This window comes from Dendrobium catenatum, unplaced genomic scaffold (assembly GCF_001605985.2).
Source record: "Dendrobium catenatum unplaced genomic scaffold, ASM160598v2 fragScaff_scaffold_780, whole genome shotgun sequence".
Taxonomy (NCBI): Eukaryota; Viridiplantae; Streptophyta; class Magnoliopsida; order Asparagales; family Orchidaceae; genus Dendrobium; species Dendrobium catenatum.
Window position 1 is genome coordinate 184,245 of NW_021319242.1, and position 20,295 is coordinate 204,539.

Below are 20,295 nucleotides of genomic sequence, written 5' to 3' on the forward strand. Positions count from 1 at the left end.
ATTGTTTAATGAAGAATGTGAAAATACGATTGACTTTAGTGACTTTATCACCCAAAAGAAAATAAAGATTTTTTTTTTATCACCGTATAAGTAAAACGAAGTTAGAGAGGCTTTAAAGAAAATGAAGTGTGGAAAAGCTGTTGGACCTGATGATATTCAATAGAGAGGTGGAAATGCTTAGGAGATGAAGGAATTTCTTGGCTTACTAAACTTTTTTAATATCGTTTTGAAGACTTAAAAGATGCCAGATCAGTGGAGAATGAGTGTGTTAATTCCTATTTTTAAGAATAAAGGTGATGCACAAGAGTGTGCGAATTATAGAGGAATTAAGTTAATGTGTCATACTTTAAAACTATGGGAACGAGTTATGGAGCGTAGGTTGCGGCGTGATACTAATATTTCTCAAAATCAATTTGGATTCATGCCGGGTAGGTCTACTATGGAAGCCATACATTTATTGAGAGGTTTGATGGAGAAATATAGGGAGAATAAGGAGGATCTATATATGATATTTATTAATTTAGAGAAAGCATATGATAATGTTCAAGAAAAGTGCTATAGAGAGTTCTTGAAAAGAAAGGAGTTAATAATGCTTATTTCAAATCATTAAAGATATGTATGCAGGAGCTATTACTTGTGTTCAAACACAAGGTGTTTGACCAAGTATTTCCTATTTCGGTTGGATTACATCAAGGATCAGCCTTAAGTCCATATCTTTTTGCTTTAGTCATGGATGTTCTCACTAACATTTGCAAGAGGATGTACCTTGGTGTATAGCTTTTTGCTGATGATATTCTTCTTGTTGATAAAACAGAGAGGGAGTTGAAGATAAACTTGATTATAGAGGTCAACTTTAGAGTCTAAAGGTTTTCGCTTGAGTAGTTCTAAAACTGAATATATGGAGTGTAATTTTAGTAGCAATAGACCTAGTGAGGGGATTGTGACTTTGGACAAGATAAAGTCATTAATAAGAGTACACGTTTTAGATATCTTGGGATCTATTGTTCGGAGTGATGGTGAATTGATGGGGATATTATTACAGAATTCAAGTTGATGGTTGAAGTGGAGGAATGCATCGGTCTTATTGTGCGATAGAAAAGTCCCCCTCAAACTTAAGGGAAATTCTATAAGATGGTGGTGAGACTGCAATGCTATGGTGCCGAATGTTGGCCATTAAAAAGAGAAGCATAATACTAAGTTAAGTATTGCAGAGATGAGGATGCTTAGGTGGATGAGTGGCTTGACCCTTAGAGATATGATACGAAATGAGCATATGATGTAGACAAAGGGGGGGTCAACACAAGTCCAAAATAAATCAGATTTTGGCTTCCCTTGAGTCTACTAGCTCAATCCAATTGAGCTAGAATTTTAGCTCATTTATGAGCTAGGCTTTTAGTTCATTTTTATTGAACTAGAGGTTAGCTCATTATTAGCTAGGATTTTTAGCTCATATTATCTTTAATTAATGCAATTTTATGCTTTTTATGTTTGTCTCTTGGAATTCCAAACCGGCCTTTTGGAATTCCAAGATTTCTTTTTTCCCATGGTGGCTCCTTGAAATTCCACCATGGCCTTTTAGTATTTTGTGTGTCTCTTGGGATCTCACGGCTGGGCTCATTCTCCCGTGGCCGTGGCTCTTTGGTCCGTGCGGTTCCTCGTTTCCCGCGGCTGTGGCTCTCGGTCCGTGCAGTTCCCTTCGTCTCCCGTGGCTGTCTCCTTGGTTCCTGGTTTGGGTGTAAACCAGAGCTTGGGGGGGAAGTTTTCTATGCTTTTTAATGCTTAGGTTATTGTGTTAATTAAATGTTTGTGTCCTTTTGTATTCCCCTTTCATACCTATAAATATGAGGGGTTATGTAATGTTTTGAATAGTTGAATGTGATATTTGATTTTTGGAAAAAAAATCTGTTAACCTGCGGGTTGCTTGGAAATCCTGCGGGCTCTTTCCACCCTTCTTTTCTCATCCCCTCCAAAATCCTGCGGGACTCTTTCCAACCTTTCTTCTCGGGCATCTAACCTTTCATCTCTCCGCAAGTGCCACTCCACTTGTATCCTTATTCTCCAAGTGCAGCAACTTTAGGGTGTCTTTTTATTTTTATTTGAAGTCGTTTGTATCGAGTCGAGTTTTGTAATTTTATTTCTTTTATTTCTTTAATTTGAAATATAAGAGTTTGTTCGTCGTTTTTCTCGTCTCTTTTTCAATTTCGTTGGTAGAAGTCCGTCGTCTGTTAATGTCGTGCAAGAAATATGCTTGGGATCTTGTGAACATTAACTAAGGTGGCTTTTGGCATTCCTCTACTTTGCCTATAAATAAGAGAAGATGTTAAGAATGAAGGCAGTTGATATTTGTGAGCAAAATTGCTATTAACCTGCGGGTTGCTTGGAAATCCTGCGGGCTCTTTCCACCCTTCTTTCTCATCCCCTCCGGAAATCCTGCGGGCTCTTTCCACCCTTCTTCTCGGGCTTCTAACCTCTTTCGTCTCTCCGCAAGTGCCACTCCATCTGTATCCTTCTTCTCAAAAGTAAAACAACTTTAGGGTGTCGTATCTGGGTTGATTTGAAGCATCTGTTGAAGAGATTGGATAATCTTGCAGTGGTGGACCATCGGTTTGCTAGTTCTATGCACTTTTCTTATTTAACCTACAATTTGATGCATGTGAGGAACCCGCTCTGACGGTTGTCTGAGGATAGCATTTTTTTTATTTCTTTAAAATCTCCTAGTATTTCTTGTTGTGTTTGTCAAGTTTTAGTTGTCTGCTTTTATTTATTAAAGTTTATTTTAAGTTCTACCCATTGCGTCAGTTTATTTCTTATGTGTCTACATCAATAAAAAACTAAGCAAAGTATCTCATCATTCTTTATTGAATATCATCTTTTTTTTTATTTCTTTTTATTTTCATCTTTAATGCACTTCACTTGATCTAAATTCTTACCACTCCTATTTCTTTGTTTGGCTGACTTATACATATATCTTTTGTTTTCTTTAGTATCTAGTGTTTCATATAAATCTTTAAAAACAAAAATCTTTTCATTGTAGATTGTTTTCTTAGACTCCTTACAGGCCTTTTTAAATCTTTCCCAATTTTTAGAGTTTTTATTTTCAAATTAATTTTTAGAAACAAATTTTTATTTTTGATATTTTCTTGCACGTTTTGATTTCACCATCAACTATTTTTACTATTAGGATTTTTTCCTTTTTATACTCCAAGCTTATACTTTGCAACATTTTTTATATTACTGGTTACTTTTTCTTATAAAACATTAGCTATCTTATGCACAAACAAAATTTCAAAATCTCGAATTTTACTCATAAAAATTTTATTAGTGTTCTTTAAATGCCCCCATCTAATCGTAGAACAATGTTTTACTTATTTTTCAAATTCTGTTCGTTCATCTTAATGTTCAAAACTAATAAGCGATGTTGGATTCATAAATTTTTCTTTGAAGTAATTTTACAATCTTTGCAATCTAAGCGATTTATTTTTCTTATAAGAAAATAATAAGTCTGATTTTTACTATATTCATTCTTATATGTGATGAGATGCTCATTTTTTTCTTAAATAAGGTTTTAGCTCTTACAAAATCAAAAGCTAGAGAAAAATTTAATATAGGCTTCGTTTGGGACAGCTTTCTTCCCGCTTCTTAAAGCGGCTTTCTAGAACAAAAGTTAAATAAGGTATTAAATTTTATGAAAATTTTCACTTTCTAGAGAAAACTCTCTCTCTAGACCTGAAGAGAGAAAGTGGAAGATGAAGGGACTTTTTGTGGAGCTGTATGGAAGACTTTTTTGTGAATGCGTTGGTGGTGTGAGGGATGAATATGGAGAAATCAAATTTTTAGGGTTAAGGTTTGGTTTAGGTTTTGGAAGATGGGTGATGAGGAAGAAGGTGGGGAAGAGAAAGAGGAGAAGAATGAGAGAAGAAATGGAAGAAGAAGGAAGAAAATGCAAGGAGAAAGAAAGAAGAAGAAAGAAAGTGGAGCGAGGAAGGAAATAAAGAAGAAGAAGAAGGAGAAGTGAGTTACCTTGGTGGTGGTCAGATTGGTGGCTGGCCAGCAGCGTTTTGGGATCATGCAAGAGGAGTTTTTATTAGGTCCGGACACTTGACGTAGCTCTACATCCAAACACCAATAAAATATCGCCACACACTCTTACTCTTTACTGCGCGGCCCGACGACCCGATCCGGAACGGAAACCCGGTATTGCTATGTTTATGTATTGCTAGGTATTGCTTGACAATAACAAGAAATACCGCTCTGTCAAGACCAATACCGAGCAATACCTAGCAATTCTGAGCAATACCTAGCAAAACTGGGGTATTGCTCGGTATTTTTATGTATTGGTCTTGACAGAATGGTATTTCTCGTGACCGAGCAATACTGAACAAAACCTAGTAATACTCTGGTCTGTACAAATCAGCTAATACATAGCAATATTGGGTTCCAGTCCGGGTTCGGTCAACAGGCGCTCTGTCAAGACTAATACCGAGCAATACCGAGCAATACTTAGCAATTCCGAGCAATACCTAGCAAAACCGGGGTATTGCTCGTTATTTTTATGTATTGGTCTTGACAGATTTGTATTTCTCGTTACCGAGCAATACTGAGTAAAACCTAGTAATACTCTGGTCTGTACAAATCAGCTAATACATAGCAATATTGGGTTCCAGTCCGGGTCCTGTCGTCGGGCCGCGCGGTAAAGTGTAAGCGCACGTGACGACATTTTATTAGCGTTCGGATGTAGAACTACGTCAGGTGTCCGGACCTAATAAAAATTTGTGCAAGAGAGGACCTAAGAGAGAGCCGAGTGGAAGAAAGGAGAGGTCGGGTCTTGCCTGAGTTTGGCATGAGAGGGTTGGTTGGGAGCATGTGGGGGAGTGTTACGTGAGATGAGGGTTTAAGTGAGGGTATTTTAGGATTTTAGGAAATTTGATTTTTTTAAGATCTCTCTCTCTCTCTGTTTAAATTATTATTTATAGTTATATGGTATGAATTTCGTTTTTAATCTTGCCTCAGCTCGGTTGTCACATTGTCGTCATTCGTGTGCGTCGTCGCTTCGATCTATGCACACGAAATTTAAACTTTTGCCTATCGACGACCCCAATCAATATGAGTGTCGATCTTAGCTCTATTTGTTGCTCTAGACACACTGGTACTGTCCAATTCGCGAATGGAGGCCATTTTAGCAATTTAGGTCTTTGGTCGATGCGTGTTGGGTGAGTTATGCACGATGTCGCACTCTTTCTATTTCGAAACTTACTTTACGCGGTCGACTCAATCCTAACATTAGTATTGAGGTCAATAAGAAGTAGGTAAAACTTGAAAGAATGCATCAATCTCCTGCAATAGCATTATATACACACATATAAACATGAAATTTAATAGAATACAAGCTCTTGTCTACAGACAACTTGTACCGTTCATCCTCATTTTTGAACAGTTGATATGTAAATTAGATCATAATGCTTTTTCAATTTTGAATGTCATATTTAATAAGCTAAAATGTATTTTAGTTCTCAACCATTCAAATATGTGAATTGACGGTGTATGATATGTGACAATATGAGCTCGTATGTTTCTAAAATGATTAGGGTTCCTATCCTGCTAAAAGGAATGGATGTCAAGTACAATGCGTAAAACTGATCTGAATTCCATACGATTGAAATTGGCAGTTTGGCTGCTAATACTGCTATTTCTTTCATAACTTTTTTTTTAATGTTAGAACTTGTTTATGTTATTTTAAATTGGATATTTATTTTGTGCATTTGAATTTTTTTAAGATGGTGATCTTGATGAATGAAATTAATATTTTGTTCTTTAGCTAAATTGGTCAAGAAATTTGTAATTCTTTTTTTTGGTGTCTCATGCACATACGTAGATGACCTGCGTTCTTCAATTTGATGGTGCTTCTAAAGGAAATCCTGGGATGGCTGGTGCTGCAGCAGTACTACGCAATGGAGATGGGAGTGTGGTAGGCATTTGACATTTGTTTACCATCCAATAGTCTCAGTAATTTATTATCTTATTATTTTACAGATTAAAACTCCTCTTAATGGCCGAGCTCTTACTCTTTTGAATGAAGGTTTCTTGTATTCGTGAAGGCTTGGGCATTGCAACCAATAATGTGGCAGAATACCGTGCTTTAATTTTGGGGATGAAATATGCTCTCATGAAAGGCTTTAAGCATATTCAGGTGCAAGGTGACTCGCAACTAATTTGCATGCAGGTGTGTCTTTCATTTTATCATTATTGTTACGGCATCAAACGCATGAGTATTCTTTGGCAGAATTATTATGAATTAGATTAATTAACATTCATTTAAATTTTGATGGTAATATTTACCAGTTAGAATCTCAGAAACTATACTCAGTACACAATGCTTTTAGTTTAGAAGCATCAAATGTTTATAAATTATGCATTAGCCAATGGTAAGATTTTGAATCAATAGCTGTCAAAATAGTAAATTAGTGACAGACCTTCGTGCATAAATTTTAGAGTTGCATATTAAAATTATCCCCACCTCTAGTAGAAATGAGGCCTACACCTGCCTTATAAAAAAAGAAAAAGGTGAAATGGACTTGAGTGCTTCCATTAACAATATATAATGGATTTGATTAGTAAATAGAAAGAAAAATGCTGTTATAAACTTCATGTGTTTCAACCATCACTTTTCTATTTTTATGCAATTATCTAATCATTATTAGATTGCAATCTTATAGTGTAAAATTTTGAGTGTAAATAATTAATGAGTTTCTTTTGTTATTTTGTAAATGACAATAATGAATAGTTTAATTTTGATATTTAGTGAGTATGACTATATTAGGCAAGTATACCTATCAATTTAAATTTAAATTGTTAGTGCAAAGTATCACAAAAACTTCATGTGTTTAACCATCACTTTTCTATTTTTATGCAAATATCTAATCATTATTAGATTGCAATCTTATGGTGTAAAATTTTGAGTGTGAATAATTAATGAGTTTCTTTTGTTAGTTTGTAAAATGACGATAATGAATAGTTTAATTTTGATATTTAGTGAGTATGACTATATTAGGCAAGTATACCTATCAATTTAGATTGAAATTGTTAGTGCAAAGTCTAGCTTTGCCCTTTCATTATCACAAAGGAAAATTCTAATGTATTTAATAAGACCCAAATAGAAATTAAGATAAATAAGCCATTTAAATTTCTGCCGATAACTTTAGTAATGATGTTCTTATTCTAAGTTTTAGTAGAGGTAAATCACTGTTAAAATAAAATAAGGTAAAACTCATCCTACACAACTTAGAGTGATACATGTACTTGGATTAAAAGAGGTAGTGAAGAACCATCATAATTGGCTTCTTCAATAATTCATTCACTAATCAATAAATAATATAAAAGTCCATACAAACAATCTTATTTATAAAGAAAATTATATACCCTAAGATAAGAATGAAATTGCCATTATTCTTATTGTTAAAACTAAGAATTAGAGAGGAAAAAGCTTACTTTATTATACAATATACTCCCTATTTATAGATCTATACAAGAGGTCTAATGAAGAAACAAATAACTACAGAATAATTAATAATTGCTAAAATAAAATCCTTCCTAAATCATATGTCTAGCTATGGAAGGTACTCAAAGTGTTTCTAGAAGGCTTCCCACGGATCTATCTTTGTAGTCGTTGGATCTATGAGGGCACTGAGGGTTGAGATTTAACACTCCCCCTCAAGCTGGAGAATACAGATCTATCATTCCCAGCTTGTCAATCATTCTGAGAAGGATAGAGTTGTCCAATCCCTTAGTGAGGAAATTTGCAAGTTGATCTTTAAATGACACATGATTGATACATATGAGACCACTGTCTAACTTTTCTTTAATAAAGTGTCTGTCTACCTCTATGTGCTTGATCCTGTCATGCTGGATTGAATTGTGGGCTATGTTAATTGCTGATTTGTTATCACAATGTAGCTTCATGGGATTGATGTAGAACCTATATGCAAGGATGAATAGATTGAGGAACTTGCATGATTAATTTTAGAATCCACAATAATCATATCTTTATATTGATTTTAAATGACAAAAGAAAACATAGAGAGCGGTAAGACAAGTTTAGGCTAAACCACATGCATAGGAATTAAGATCGTAAAATGGCCAACTTAATCTAACATTGCATGCATGACTGATTTCCAACAATAAATTCCAATGCTCACAATAAGATTAGTCACTAAACAAGGGTCCCTCACTGTTGACCCCTATACCTCAAATCACACAAGAAAAGACCCAAACTGGTGAATAAACCGATATGCCCGCGCACGTCACTTGAAGGATCAAACGACCTTTGATTGCCAAATGGACAGTGGCATTGCGATCAGAACATCGAATTCTGCTAGGTCGAGGCCCCTCGCAATTGAATAAGACGAGATCGGCCAAAAGGAATAACTGACACCTGAAATTAAAGCGCAAGGCTAATCAAACGACGTCCGATCGAGAAACGGACTGCGTCATTGCGACCGAAACGTCGGCAATACCCTAAATGCACTATCAAATTGTTCTTTTGAAGATGTGCACGCAAATCGAGGTGGCCCCATGTAAAAATCACCCTCGACGTCGCCCAAACGACGTCCGATCGAGAAACGGACTGCATCGTTGGGACCGAAATGTTGAAAATACCCTAAATTCACTATTTATTTGTCTAATTTTGATATTCGACGAATTCGACACGTTAAACGAGACAATCAACACGCAAAATGAGAAAATTGCACGCAAATCGAGGCAGCCTTTGACTGATTGATACATCTTTGTCATGTTAAATTAATGCGTGAATGACTAAACTCTAAAGCATTAATATGGCATTAACCAAATAAATTTTTACAAAATAACAGGTGCTGAATGTGGAAAGAAGTCAAATTCACATTAATACCTTGTTATGTCCAAATCACGTTGTCAAACTGTCTCCTTGTCACTCGTTACAACTGGCTTTGCCCTGTCGTTAAATCAAAGACAAGAAAGAGTTCAAAAAGGCCCTTCCTCCAACTCAAGCAGAGGCCTGATCTCACTTTTTCTTTCTTCTGTTTGCCGAAGCAGCTACCACGATTCAACCTCCCCACTCCACGAACTTCAGGCCGAAATCCCACACTCTTCCTTCTCTCTCTTATTCGCAAGCCATATAGCTGTGCACAGAACTCCTCTTCCAACCAAAATATAGCAGCTGTCGATTTCTCCCATTGAGCTATTGTCCCTCCACTCAACTCCCTCTCCTCTTCTTCATGCAAGCAAACCGTCCGTCCAAGATTTGCAGACTGAATTGAAAAAAAAAAAAGAGAGCAGGCCTTCACACTAGCCGAACATATCAGAGCAAACTACGGCACTTTCGTTCAGTCCAGCAGCACCTGTGCTAACTTTTCTTTTTCTTCTTCACGCTCAAAATACTTGCTTCGTCACTCCTCCAAACAGCAAACTGAAACTGCTGTTGTGATTCTGCTCAGAGCTAATTCTCCACTGTGCTGTGAAGTTCCTCCGTTCTCAAGGAAATGAGTCTTCTTTCCACTCCTATCCTGTTTGTATGTGATAAGCCGTATGCCTCATACATCAGCTAGTTTGTAATTTCTCTCAAGTTATAGAAAGAAAGAGAGAGAGGGAATCTTAGTTAAAGCTGACATTTCTGTTTCATTTATTCCAGCACATGTATCATGTTTTACTTTTCTTTTTCACTAGCCAACAACATTGTCATTTACATTTTCTCTGTTTTATTGATCAACTTTAATCATTTAAGGCGTCAGTCTTGTCCCCTTGCTCTCAGCCTTATATCAGAGAACAAAATTTGTGAAAAAAAAAAACCATTACTTCAGTCCGAAGTAGTCCACCTCTAAAGCCCACAACACTCTCCAAAACAACCCACTTTATCATCCTAACTCCTATCCAGAACCCAATATTTCAAAGCCCATTAGCCTTTAGCCAAATCTACTTCACAAGTTCACTACATTCTTCATATAATCTGCATAAAACCCACTGTTTTAATCCAAATGACCCTCTCCAAAGACCCAAAACAGTCCATTCCACTCATAAAACCACCCAAATCTGCATAGGTTAAAGCCCACTCTACAACTTCAGCCTTCCTGGAATCCAAAACCCATAAAAAACCCCACATAAAGCTCACTGCAGCTCACTGTTCCACCAAAAATAAAACCAAACAGCAAGTCATCCCATAGTCGTGGCTTGATCACTTAGTTCTCCAACCATCACTAATCAGCCCCAAATCCCAAAACCGTTGGCTCATATTTCATTTCTTTTTATTTTCATTGTTAATTGGTCTTACTTGCTTTCAATCATTCATTTTGTTAAATGGGTAGAGAATATGTTCATGTGCTCATATGTATATAAATGTGCTTATGTGAATGTACATTTGTGTGTGTATGTATGTGTGTCCAAAAAAAAAAGAGAAGGAGAAGTTTCCAAAAAAAAAAAGAGAGTTCCAAAAAAAATAAAATAATAATAATAAAAAAGTGGTGGAATGTTGTACACTTCCTTTTCTATCATTGTCGCCGACCCCAAAGGTATAATCTCCAAAACTCAAATTTCTCATTCTCGTCATTTGTGGCGGACTGAGGAACCACCTATACGCGCTCTCGTAGCACGGTAGGAGGGAGCCCAGTGCGACACCTATAATGAGGCGGGTAATCACCTAAAACTCAGATTTCCCATTCTCGTTGTTCGTGGCGGACTGGGGAACCACCTATACGCGCTCTCGTAGCACGGTAGGAGGGAGCCCGGTGCGACGCCTACGACGAGCGGGTAATCACTTTAAATCCCATTTTCGGCGTTTGCGACGGACCAGAGAACCACCTATACGCGCTCGCGTAGCACGGTAGGAGGGAGCCCGGTGCAATGCATATGACGAAGTGGGTAAGCCCTATACACGCTCTTGTAGCATGGTGGGGAGAGCCACTTGTGTTCTTCATACGGGTACTTTTGAAGACCCCATACACGCTCGCGTAGCGTGGTGGGATGAAAGATGTACGGCCCGGTGTCCCCCGACACCTACCATACACGCTCGAGTAGCGTGGTGGGATGGCCCAGTTGCCCGTGGTTTTCCCCTAAACGGGGGAGACGCTGGGAGGCTGCCGAAATTTTCAGTGAATCATGGACATGACTTGGACAAAATGTGGACAATTTGAACTTGAGCTCATATTTGTATTTGAGAAAATAAAAGGATCCTAATTCAATTTAAACAATAAATGAACTTGCAAATCAAATGAGATAAACAAATATTTGAATATTTGAACAAATGACAAGAGGACTTGATTTGGGACTGCAGTGGACATGAACTTGAATTTAACTCAAACTGGAGTTGGAAAACAGAGGACTTGAACAAATGCGAAAGAGCTCGAACTCAAGTTGGACTTGATTTGAACATTAAGCCGACATGATTTGAACATTAAGCCGACATGACTTGAACATTTGAACTCAAGCCAAGACTTGAGTTGGACCACAGGGGACTTGGACTAGATTTGAACCATTTGAACTTGACATTGAACGAATAAAAGACAATGAAAATTAATATTGAATTTTAACAAGATGAAAACTTTAATCATACAGATAAAGATCAAGTGGAAAATGCTATGACATGTTTACACTTAACGATACAAAGTTTTTAATGAACATTAAGGAATCATCATTTCATTAAGAAATCAAATGTCATTAAGCAACTCTATCATGTATACTTTGTTGATTTTTGAGGAAGGAAGTGAATGGAGGGCTTAACCTTTGATTTACTTCTTGAGAATGAAGAAAAAGCCCTCAAATCTCCAACTCCATCTTCCTTTTTCTTAGAAGGGCCGCCTGCAGGGAGCTTGGGCTCGTTGGAAGAGGGGCGACGGGCCGTGCGATTGAGTCGCACGCAAGGGATAGGAGTTCCACCCCCTTCCCTCTCTCTTCCTCGCGTTTTTTCTCCTCTCTTCAGGACGGGCCGAACGAAGAAGCAACGGGGGAGCCGATCGCTCCCCCTCTCCCTCCCGCGCTCTGTCTGGGACGGAACCAAAACGGGGGAGCCGAATGCTCCCCCTCTCTTCTTGCGTGCTCTTGGAGAGCACAAGCAGCAGCCAAAAGCCGCCGCCCCAAATGGACCAATCCCCCCTCTCATGCGTGAAATGAGAGGTTTTAGGGAAGCTTTTACATAAAATCTAAGCCGTCCGTTTCGTTTCCAGATTTAGGTATTTGATTTAGCCTAAATCAATCAATTGGGACTGAAATTGAGTCCGAATCAAACTCGACTCTGACCGATTTGGGTCGGTTTGGGTCTGAGTGGGTCCGATCAAGTTCATTTTGTGAAATTAAGCTTGAATCGGCGCCAAATTGCGTCAAATTGGGCTCGACGACACTCGATGGGGTTCGATTGATTTTTATTTGATTTTAATTTAATTAAATTGGGTTTAATTTAATTAAATTGAGGCTTAATTCGGATTAATTTTGCCTCGACGATGATCGATTGAGTTGATCGAGCGCGATCGAGCCTAGTCAGGTTCGATCGGGGTCGAGTCGATGCGAAAATATTCGTCAACAAACTTATTTTAGGCAAGGGATTAAATCTGATTTGATTTTAGATTTAAAAATTGGGGTTTTCTAAAATAAGTCTTCTTGTTTAGGAAAGATATTTGAATTTAAAATTCATTCGAATTTGAAATTCAAAACCTTCCAAATTGACAATAACTTATTTTAGGTAAGTTAGAGGTCAGGGGTAAAGGAGGGCCGGCGATAATGGCTTGGAGGTGGATGGCCGGGGCTGATTGGGGGTGTGGCTGATGGTTTTGAAGGTGGCGGGTGGAGGTAGGGCTTTGGAGGTGACCGGTGGTGTGGTATCCGGGGAGGGGACGAAAAGGTGGAGGAAGATGTCTTGGTGGTTTGGGGGTGGGAGAGGGAAGGGTTGTATGAGTGGCCAGCGATTTTATGGGGTTGGAAGCTTGTGAAGGCCGACGGTTATGAAGGTTGAAGCAAAACTAGACCGATGGCTAGGGAGGGAGGAGGAGAAGAGATAAGAGAAAGGTAAGGAAGAACCATGAACCCGAACGCTTCCAAGGTTGGTTGGTGGGTATTGCGTTGCCCTTCACCAAGGGACTTTCTCAAAACTCTCTCCAAGAACTCTCAAACTCTCGCAAGAGTAAAATGCAGAAATTTTCATAATAATCTTCATTCCCCTCAAGGGAGGAGAGGAGGGCTTTAAATAGCCAATACATTGTGACAAATAAAAAGTACTAAAATGCCCCTAGGGCTTACACGTCTCTAAACCCTTAAGTAAGGGAAAAAGTGGAAAAGAAAACACAATCATAAACAAAACAAATACATCAAATAATAAAATGAACATAAAACAAAGTAGAGCGGATGTCCTCATTAGGGATCTTTCCACTTGTTCGTTAGGTCTTCTAAAATTATTTTGATATAGAGTAACTCATATATTCTCAAGGCCATAGCTCTATATTTTTCCTCTGTACTTGATCTTGCCACAACATTTTGTTTATTGCTTCTCCATGAAATTTGGTTCCCTCCAAGAAATGTGCAGTATCCAGAGGTAGATCTTCTGTCTACTGGTGCTCCTGCATAATCAGCGTCAGTGTATGTTTCTAGAGTCTAGAGTCATTCCTTGATTTCTACTAAAGAGAATCCCTTTCCCTGGGTTTCTCTTGAGAATATATGAGGGAGTTACAACTTGCATGTGTGCTTGTTTTGAGTTTTGGATAAACTGACTGACCATACTTACAACAAATATTATATCTGGTATAGTATGGGAAAGGTAGATCAATTTTCCCACTAATCTCTGATATGAACCTTTGTCTACATCTTGATCTCCTTTAGCTTCCCTTAATTTGAGATTTGGTTCTACTGGTGTTGGTGATGGTTTGCATGCTAGTTTTCCTGTCTCCTTTAAAAGATTTTTAATGTATTTTTGTTGTGAGATGAAAATTTTCTTACTAGAGTGAGCTACTTCAATTCCAAGAAATTATTTTACCCTACCAAGTTTTTTTGACATCAAATTCCTTGGTAAGATTTTTCCTTAGACTTTCTTTCTCTTTTTTATTATTCCCATTTAAGATAATATGATCCACATAGAACAATAGTATGGTAACTCCCTCTGAGTCTGAGTGTTTAAAGAATAGTGTATAATCTTCTTGACTTTGTTTATATCCATTAAGATGCATGAATTTTGAGAATCTTTTGAACTTGGCCCTTGGTAATTGTTTGAGCCCATATAGAGAGTTTTTTAATCTGCACACCTTGTTATCTCCATATTTTTCCTTAAACCATGGTGGTATTTTCATAAATATTTGTCCTTCCAGATCTCCATGCAGGAATGCATTTTTTACATCCAATTGTTCTAGATGCCAGTTGTACTCGACTGCTGTGAGAATAGTATTCTTACAATGTTCATATTGGTTATAGGTGCAAAGGTTTCTTGATAGTCAATACTATATGTCTGAGCGTACCCTTTCGCCACTAGTCTTATGTTGTATCTTTTCAGTGTGCCATCAACTTTGTTTTTTACAGAGAACACCCATTTGCAGCCAACCAGTTTTTTTCCTATTGGTAAATTGATGATCTCCCATGTATTGTTCTTGGATATGATTTTCCTCTATCTTGGCTTTGAATATGAACATAGGCAATGTACCCAAAGATTTTGGGTGTAAGATTATGAAGGGTTCGAAACTAGGGGTAAAATGAGGACAAAATCTCCATTGGACTTTTGAGTCATAGGGCTGCTGAAGGTAGTCGGTTTATGAGTTAAGTTATAGTTAGGAGAGCTTCCCCCCAATAGGATTTAGGTGTATTATAGTGGAATATGAAAGCTCGGGTGGAGGCTAGAAGGTGATAATTTTTCCTCTCTGCAACCCGTTTTATTGTGGGGTGTGAACACAAGAGGACTCATGGATGATCCATTCACTTTGGATGTAGGAGGAAAGGGTTTGGTTGAAATAGTCTTTTGCATTATCAGAGCGAAATCCCTTTATTTTTATCCTGAATTGATTTGTTTTTATTGTATAAAAAAGGGGAAGAATAATGCTAACTTCGGATTTATTTTGTAGGAGAGATCCAAGAGACTCTAGTGTAATCATCAATGAATGATACAAACCAGCGTGCCCCAGAGATATTGGGGATTTTTTAGGATCCTAATATATCACTAAAAATAAGGTAGAAAGGAATATCAAATCTCTTATTTTTATTTGGTGAGGAAGTTCTTTTATGTTAGCTAACTCATAAATTTCACAATGAAAATGTTTATTTTCTTATTTCTAAAAAAGTTGTTGATACATATATCTTATGACATCAAAAGATGGGTGTCCTAACCTATAATGATGAAGCCAAATAGTGGAATTCTTATCAACTAGGGATAACATAGAGTAGCTATTTTTAGATTAGTTTAGTTCTTCCAGGTAGTACAGTCCATCATTCTTCTTAGCACGTCCAATCTTCTTCCCCGATCTCTGGTCCTGAAATAAGCAATAAGTAGGGTTAAGTAAAGCTTGACAATTATGATCATTAGTAAGTTTTGTATTGATATTAGGTTTATGAATAATTGAGGCATATGGAACACATTTTTTAGGGTGAGTGAGGGAGATAATGTTATGTCTCCTTGGCCTACTACCGTTGTAAGAGAACTAGTAGCAGTGATGATTTTTAGCTACAGCAATAAAGGCCGATGATCCCAGCCCCCCTTTTTAGAGGAAATAACTGGCCAGTCTTTTTAAGACTTGGATCGAGTAGCTAAGGCACACAAGTAGAAATGTTTCGGAGCTCTTTCTATTTGTTTCTATTTGCATTCGTTGCTTCGTAGGAGGTGTGTCGCTTCTTCGGCAATGCTTCGCTTTCTTCTTCTTGTCCTCCTCCGATGATCTATGATCGTTCTACAATGGCAATGAAGGCCGTTGGCTCTAATACCATGTTAAAACTAGGAGTTTTAGAGGAAAAAGCTTAATTTATTATACAATATACTCCCTATTTATAGATCTATGCAACAGGTCTAATGAAGAAATAAATAACTATAAAATAATTAATAATTGCTGAAATAAAACACTTTCTAAATCAGATGTCTAGCTATGGAAGATACTAAATGTGTTTTTAGAAGGCTTCCCACGGATCTATCTTTGTAGTCGTTAGATCTATGAGGGAACTGAGGGCTGAGATTTAGCACTTATTATTCTTTATTGTTGACCTCCATATAATACACAAAGAAAAAAATGAAAACGAAATGTATACCTGCTGCAATCCATTGGGTCCACGAATATTGCCGGAAATCCCGTCAAATCACTGTACATGCGGCGCCGTTCCGAGAATCCTGCTAAAAATCTACGATCTCACCTCGAACGAGCACCCAAGTTGCCTTTAAATGCCGAACCAACCCCATGGCTTTCGGCTGCTCTTCTCCTTCCACGAACACCTCCCGATCTCCAGCTCTCTCCCGACCGACCCCCATAGTCGAACAAGAGCCGAGCTCTACTGCATCTCCACCTCAACCCTCTGCCGACGCCACGAGCAACTCCGACCCGACCAAGCATTGTAAGGAGGGAAACCGGTGCGGCGCTTGCGGCGAAGGGGATAAAAAAAAAATATTTTTATTTATTTTTATATAAGTAGCCCCGAACGCTCACGTAGTGCAGAGGGGGGAAATCTGTGCTTATTTCTAACATTTACTTTCTTTTTGTAATAATATAAAAAAACCCTTAAATGCTAATGTAGCGGGCGGGGATAAAAAAAATTGCAACCGCGGTGTCTTTTGACACCTATCTGAAGCGTTCACGTAGCGTCAAGGGGAAGGTTGCCTCTTGGTTTTTCCCCTAAACGTGGGAGACGCCGGGAGGCTGCCGAAATAGTGTCACGGATGGGACATGTAAACCTGGGTGATGACTCTGAATCAACAGATGAATCTTTGGATGCAACAATGGCTGACTCTGAAGAGAACATCCAGTTAAATGAGTTTAGGCCAGAAGAGGTTGATCAAGTGCAACTAAGGAGTGTTAAAATATTGCTGCCTCCACCAAAGAAAGGGATCTTGAATAAAGATAAGGGGAAAGATAGTCATCAATGATGATATTATTCCTGAAGATCCTAAGAGAAAAAGTAATTCAGCCATAAAGGGTAGATTATAATGTCTTATCCCATCTGAGAAAAATTTCAGCGCAACTCAGTATATACGATGCCTTGGTAATGTCTAAAGACCTTCGGGAAACTCTGATTTAGGCTCTCAAAGATCCCGAAAGATACGAGACATATTTTGCTGAACGTAATTTGACTGAGAGTCCATAAGCTCGTAATGAGCCGTTCGTCACCTTCTCTGAAGAAGACAGGATGCTCGGAACGGCAGATCATAATCGCCCTCTGTATGTTACTGCAGAAAGTGATGGGATGGTGATTAGTCGAATCCTGATTGATCCAGGATCATCCATAAATCTAATGAGCTTGAAAGCACTAAGATCATTATGTCTTGATGTGGAGCATATTGGGTCAGATAAGTTAATGGTATATGGATTTAATGAGAAAGGGCAGAAGACCCTGAAATCATTTACGCTCTCTCTCACATTTGGAGAACTTCGTACAGATGCCAAATTTCATGTGATTGATGCAGATACTTCCTTTAAAGCACTCCTTGGCCGCCCCTGGTTGCATGAGTACGACATCGTCCCATCAACACTATGCCAATGCATGAAGTATCTCAGGGATGTAGAAGAATTCAGAATATCTGGTGACATTCAACCTTTTGCAGTTCATGAGGTGAAGATATTTGAAGATGCAAAGTACTTCATTCCAAAGAAGCTGAAGCCGTTGAGCTCTCTTGAGGCACAAGTATCGAAACCAAAAGTTGCAAAACAACCTAGACAAGAAACCAAGAGGAAGAAGGTGGGGAGAAAGAAGGCAACGCCGACTCTTCCCAAGGCATCTACCACCCCAAAAGAAAGAAGATACGTACCTCACCTAGGAAGTGACACGGATGAAGATGATGTCACACTTACAAAATCTCAGAGGATACGCCAATTAACAACCAAAAGGAGTATGGAGGTTGAATACTTAAATGATGATTATGACTACGATTCTATCTATATGAACACAATTCAGGATGTGTTCTCCAGAAGAATAGATAGCCTGTCAATCTCAGATAGTGTACTCGTAGTCACACGCATTCTTCTGCAACACTTCAAAGAAGTCACTCCGCGAGAAGTGCATTGTGTTGAAGAGCTCGTGACATTCTATGTACCTCACCCAAAAGAAAAAGGTGGACCAGCGAGTCTATTTTATTCGATCGGGAAACTCGAAGAGGAGATAAATCGAGATTGATTTCGTACACTCGTTGATTCTGGGGAATTATTACCTACTAGGTTTCCCAGGTACAATACTAGAAATATTCAAAGAATGTTGCGAAAGCGAGGTAAAACTCATTCCTCCAAACAGCAAGTTCGTTTCTGCTTGAGCCTCTAGCATCGAAGAAATCCCCACTCAATAAAGGATATTTTTGCGAAAAAGGGTCTAGGATTTATTATACAAAAGTACCCCAGAAACGAGATTTGCCGAGCAATCACATGTGGGGAAATTAAATCAGATGATGATGGTGATGAGGAGGCGTAGGAAGTTGATGATTATGATGATCAACCAGTTGAGGCCAAACCTACATTAGAAGAGCTTGACGATGGTAGACAGGCAGCCACTATGGATAAGCTAAAAGAAGTTAACTTGGGAACTGAGGAGGATCCTTGTCCAACCTTCATTAGCTCCCTTCTACTAGAAGAGCAAGTGGAGGAAATAAAAGAACTTCTTTGTGAATTTAGGGATTGCTTTGCCTGGACATATGCTGAGATGCCCGGCTTATCTTCTGATGTGGAAGTTCACAGATTGGCCATCAAATCAGATTCATCACCTATCAAACAAGCTCTAAGTAGAATGAGGTTGGAGATTAAAGAGCAAGTGATTGCTGAAACAAAGAAGCTTATAGAGGCAGGCTTTATCCGAGAAGAAAAATATGCCGATTGGATCGCAAATATCGTCCCAGTGAAGAAGAAAAATGGGCACATTCGTATCTGCATTGATTTTAGGGACCTCAATAAGGCATGCCCAAAAGAAGACTTTCCGCTTCCTGTATCAGAACTACTAGTGGATAATACGTCAAACTATGACATGTTCTCATTTATGGATGAGTCGTCAGGATACAATCAAATTAAGATGGCGCCTGAGGATGAAAAACACACATCATTCAGGACGCCCATCAGCATTTTCTGCTATACGGTCATGCCCTTTGGTCTGAAGAACGCTGGTGCCACTTATCAACGGGCGATGACGTGTATATTTGATGAGTTAATACATCAAAAGGTCGAGTGCTATGTGGATGACCTTGTTGTCAAGAGCATGGATCGAAGAAATCACTTAGATGATCGAAGAAATCCCCTCAAGTGCGCTTTTGGGGCCTCCGGCATGTTTCTTCTACGTTGTTCATCATCGAGGAATCGAGATCGACCCCAACAAAATCAAAGAATCATAGAGATGCCGCCTCCCAGAAACCTTTGACAACTTCGTTCTTTACAAGGACAACTGGCTTTTATTCGGCGGTTCATATCGTACCTGTCGGGCAGGTGCCAACCATTCTCGAAGTTGATGAAAAAAGACATACGCTTCAAATGGGATACATAATGTCAGGAAGCATTTGATAGTATCAAGAGTTATTTGTTAAATTCGTCTATTCTCGCAATGCCAATTTCGGGGAAGCCTCTTATACTGTATACAGCAGCACTAGAAGAGTCCCTCAGAGCATTATTGGCCCAGAATAATGAAGGAAAGGAAAACGCACTCTACTACATCAACCGGAGATTGATCGGAGAAGAAGTGAGATATTCCCCGAATAATAAGTATCAATAGTGCGGGCGAAGGCCGGGGCCGATTTTTTGGAGACCACAGATTTCTGGCGACTCCGGTGGGGATTAGTTTCTCTTTCCATCTTTGGCTAGTCGTCTAAATGCTATAGTAGCAGCAAAAAAAAGTAACGATAATATTGAGCTCTATACGGTGAACATCAGGATGTGACACTTAATGTCTATATCCAAAAATCCTTCACTGAAAGGTCCCAATAGTGGGAAAAGCAACTATTTATTTTGATAGAAGGGCAAAAAAATAATCAATATATAAACGGTGAGCATCTGGGTGTGACACTTGGACGTATATCCAAGAATCCATCACTGAAAGGTCCCGACATAAGTGAAAATAAATATGGAGATCCACATATCCAGAAAAAAAAATATTCAAAGAATGGTGTGACATTTAGTGGGAACCCCTAGAGATCCATCATTA

At 38.5% G+C, this 20,295-nt stretch overlaps 1 protein-coding gene across 1 annotated transcript in view; it reads left to right on the forward strand.

Moving 5' to 3' along the window:
* Positions 1–15,943, forward strand: part of LOC110095652 — a 33,906-nt gene extending 17,963 nt beyond the window's left edge. The window contains exons 3-5 of the mRNA XM_020821273.2: positions 5,873–5,965; positions 6,077–6,220; positions 15,803–15,943. Of these exons, the coding sequence (XP_020676932.1) occupies positions 5,873–5,965; positions 6,077–6,220; positions 15,803–15,943 (378 nt within the window). The remainder of the gene's footprint in view (positions 1–5,872; positions 5,966–6,076; positions 6,221–15,802) is intronic.
* The last annotated feature ends 4,352 nt before the right edge of the window (positions 15,944–20,295 follow it).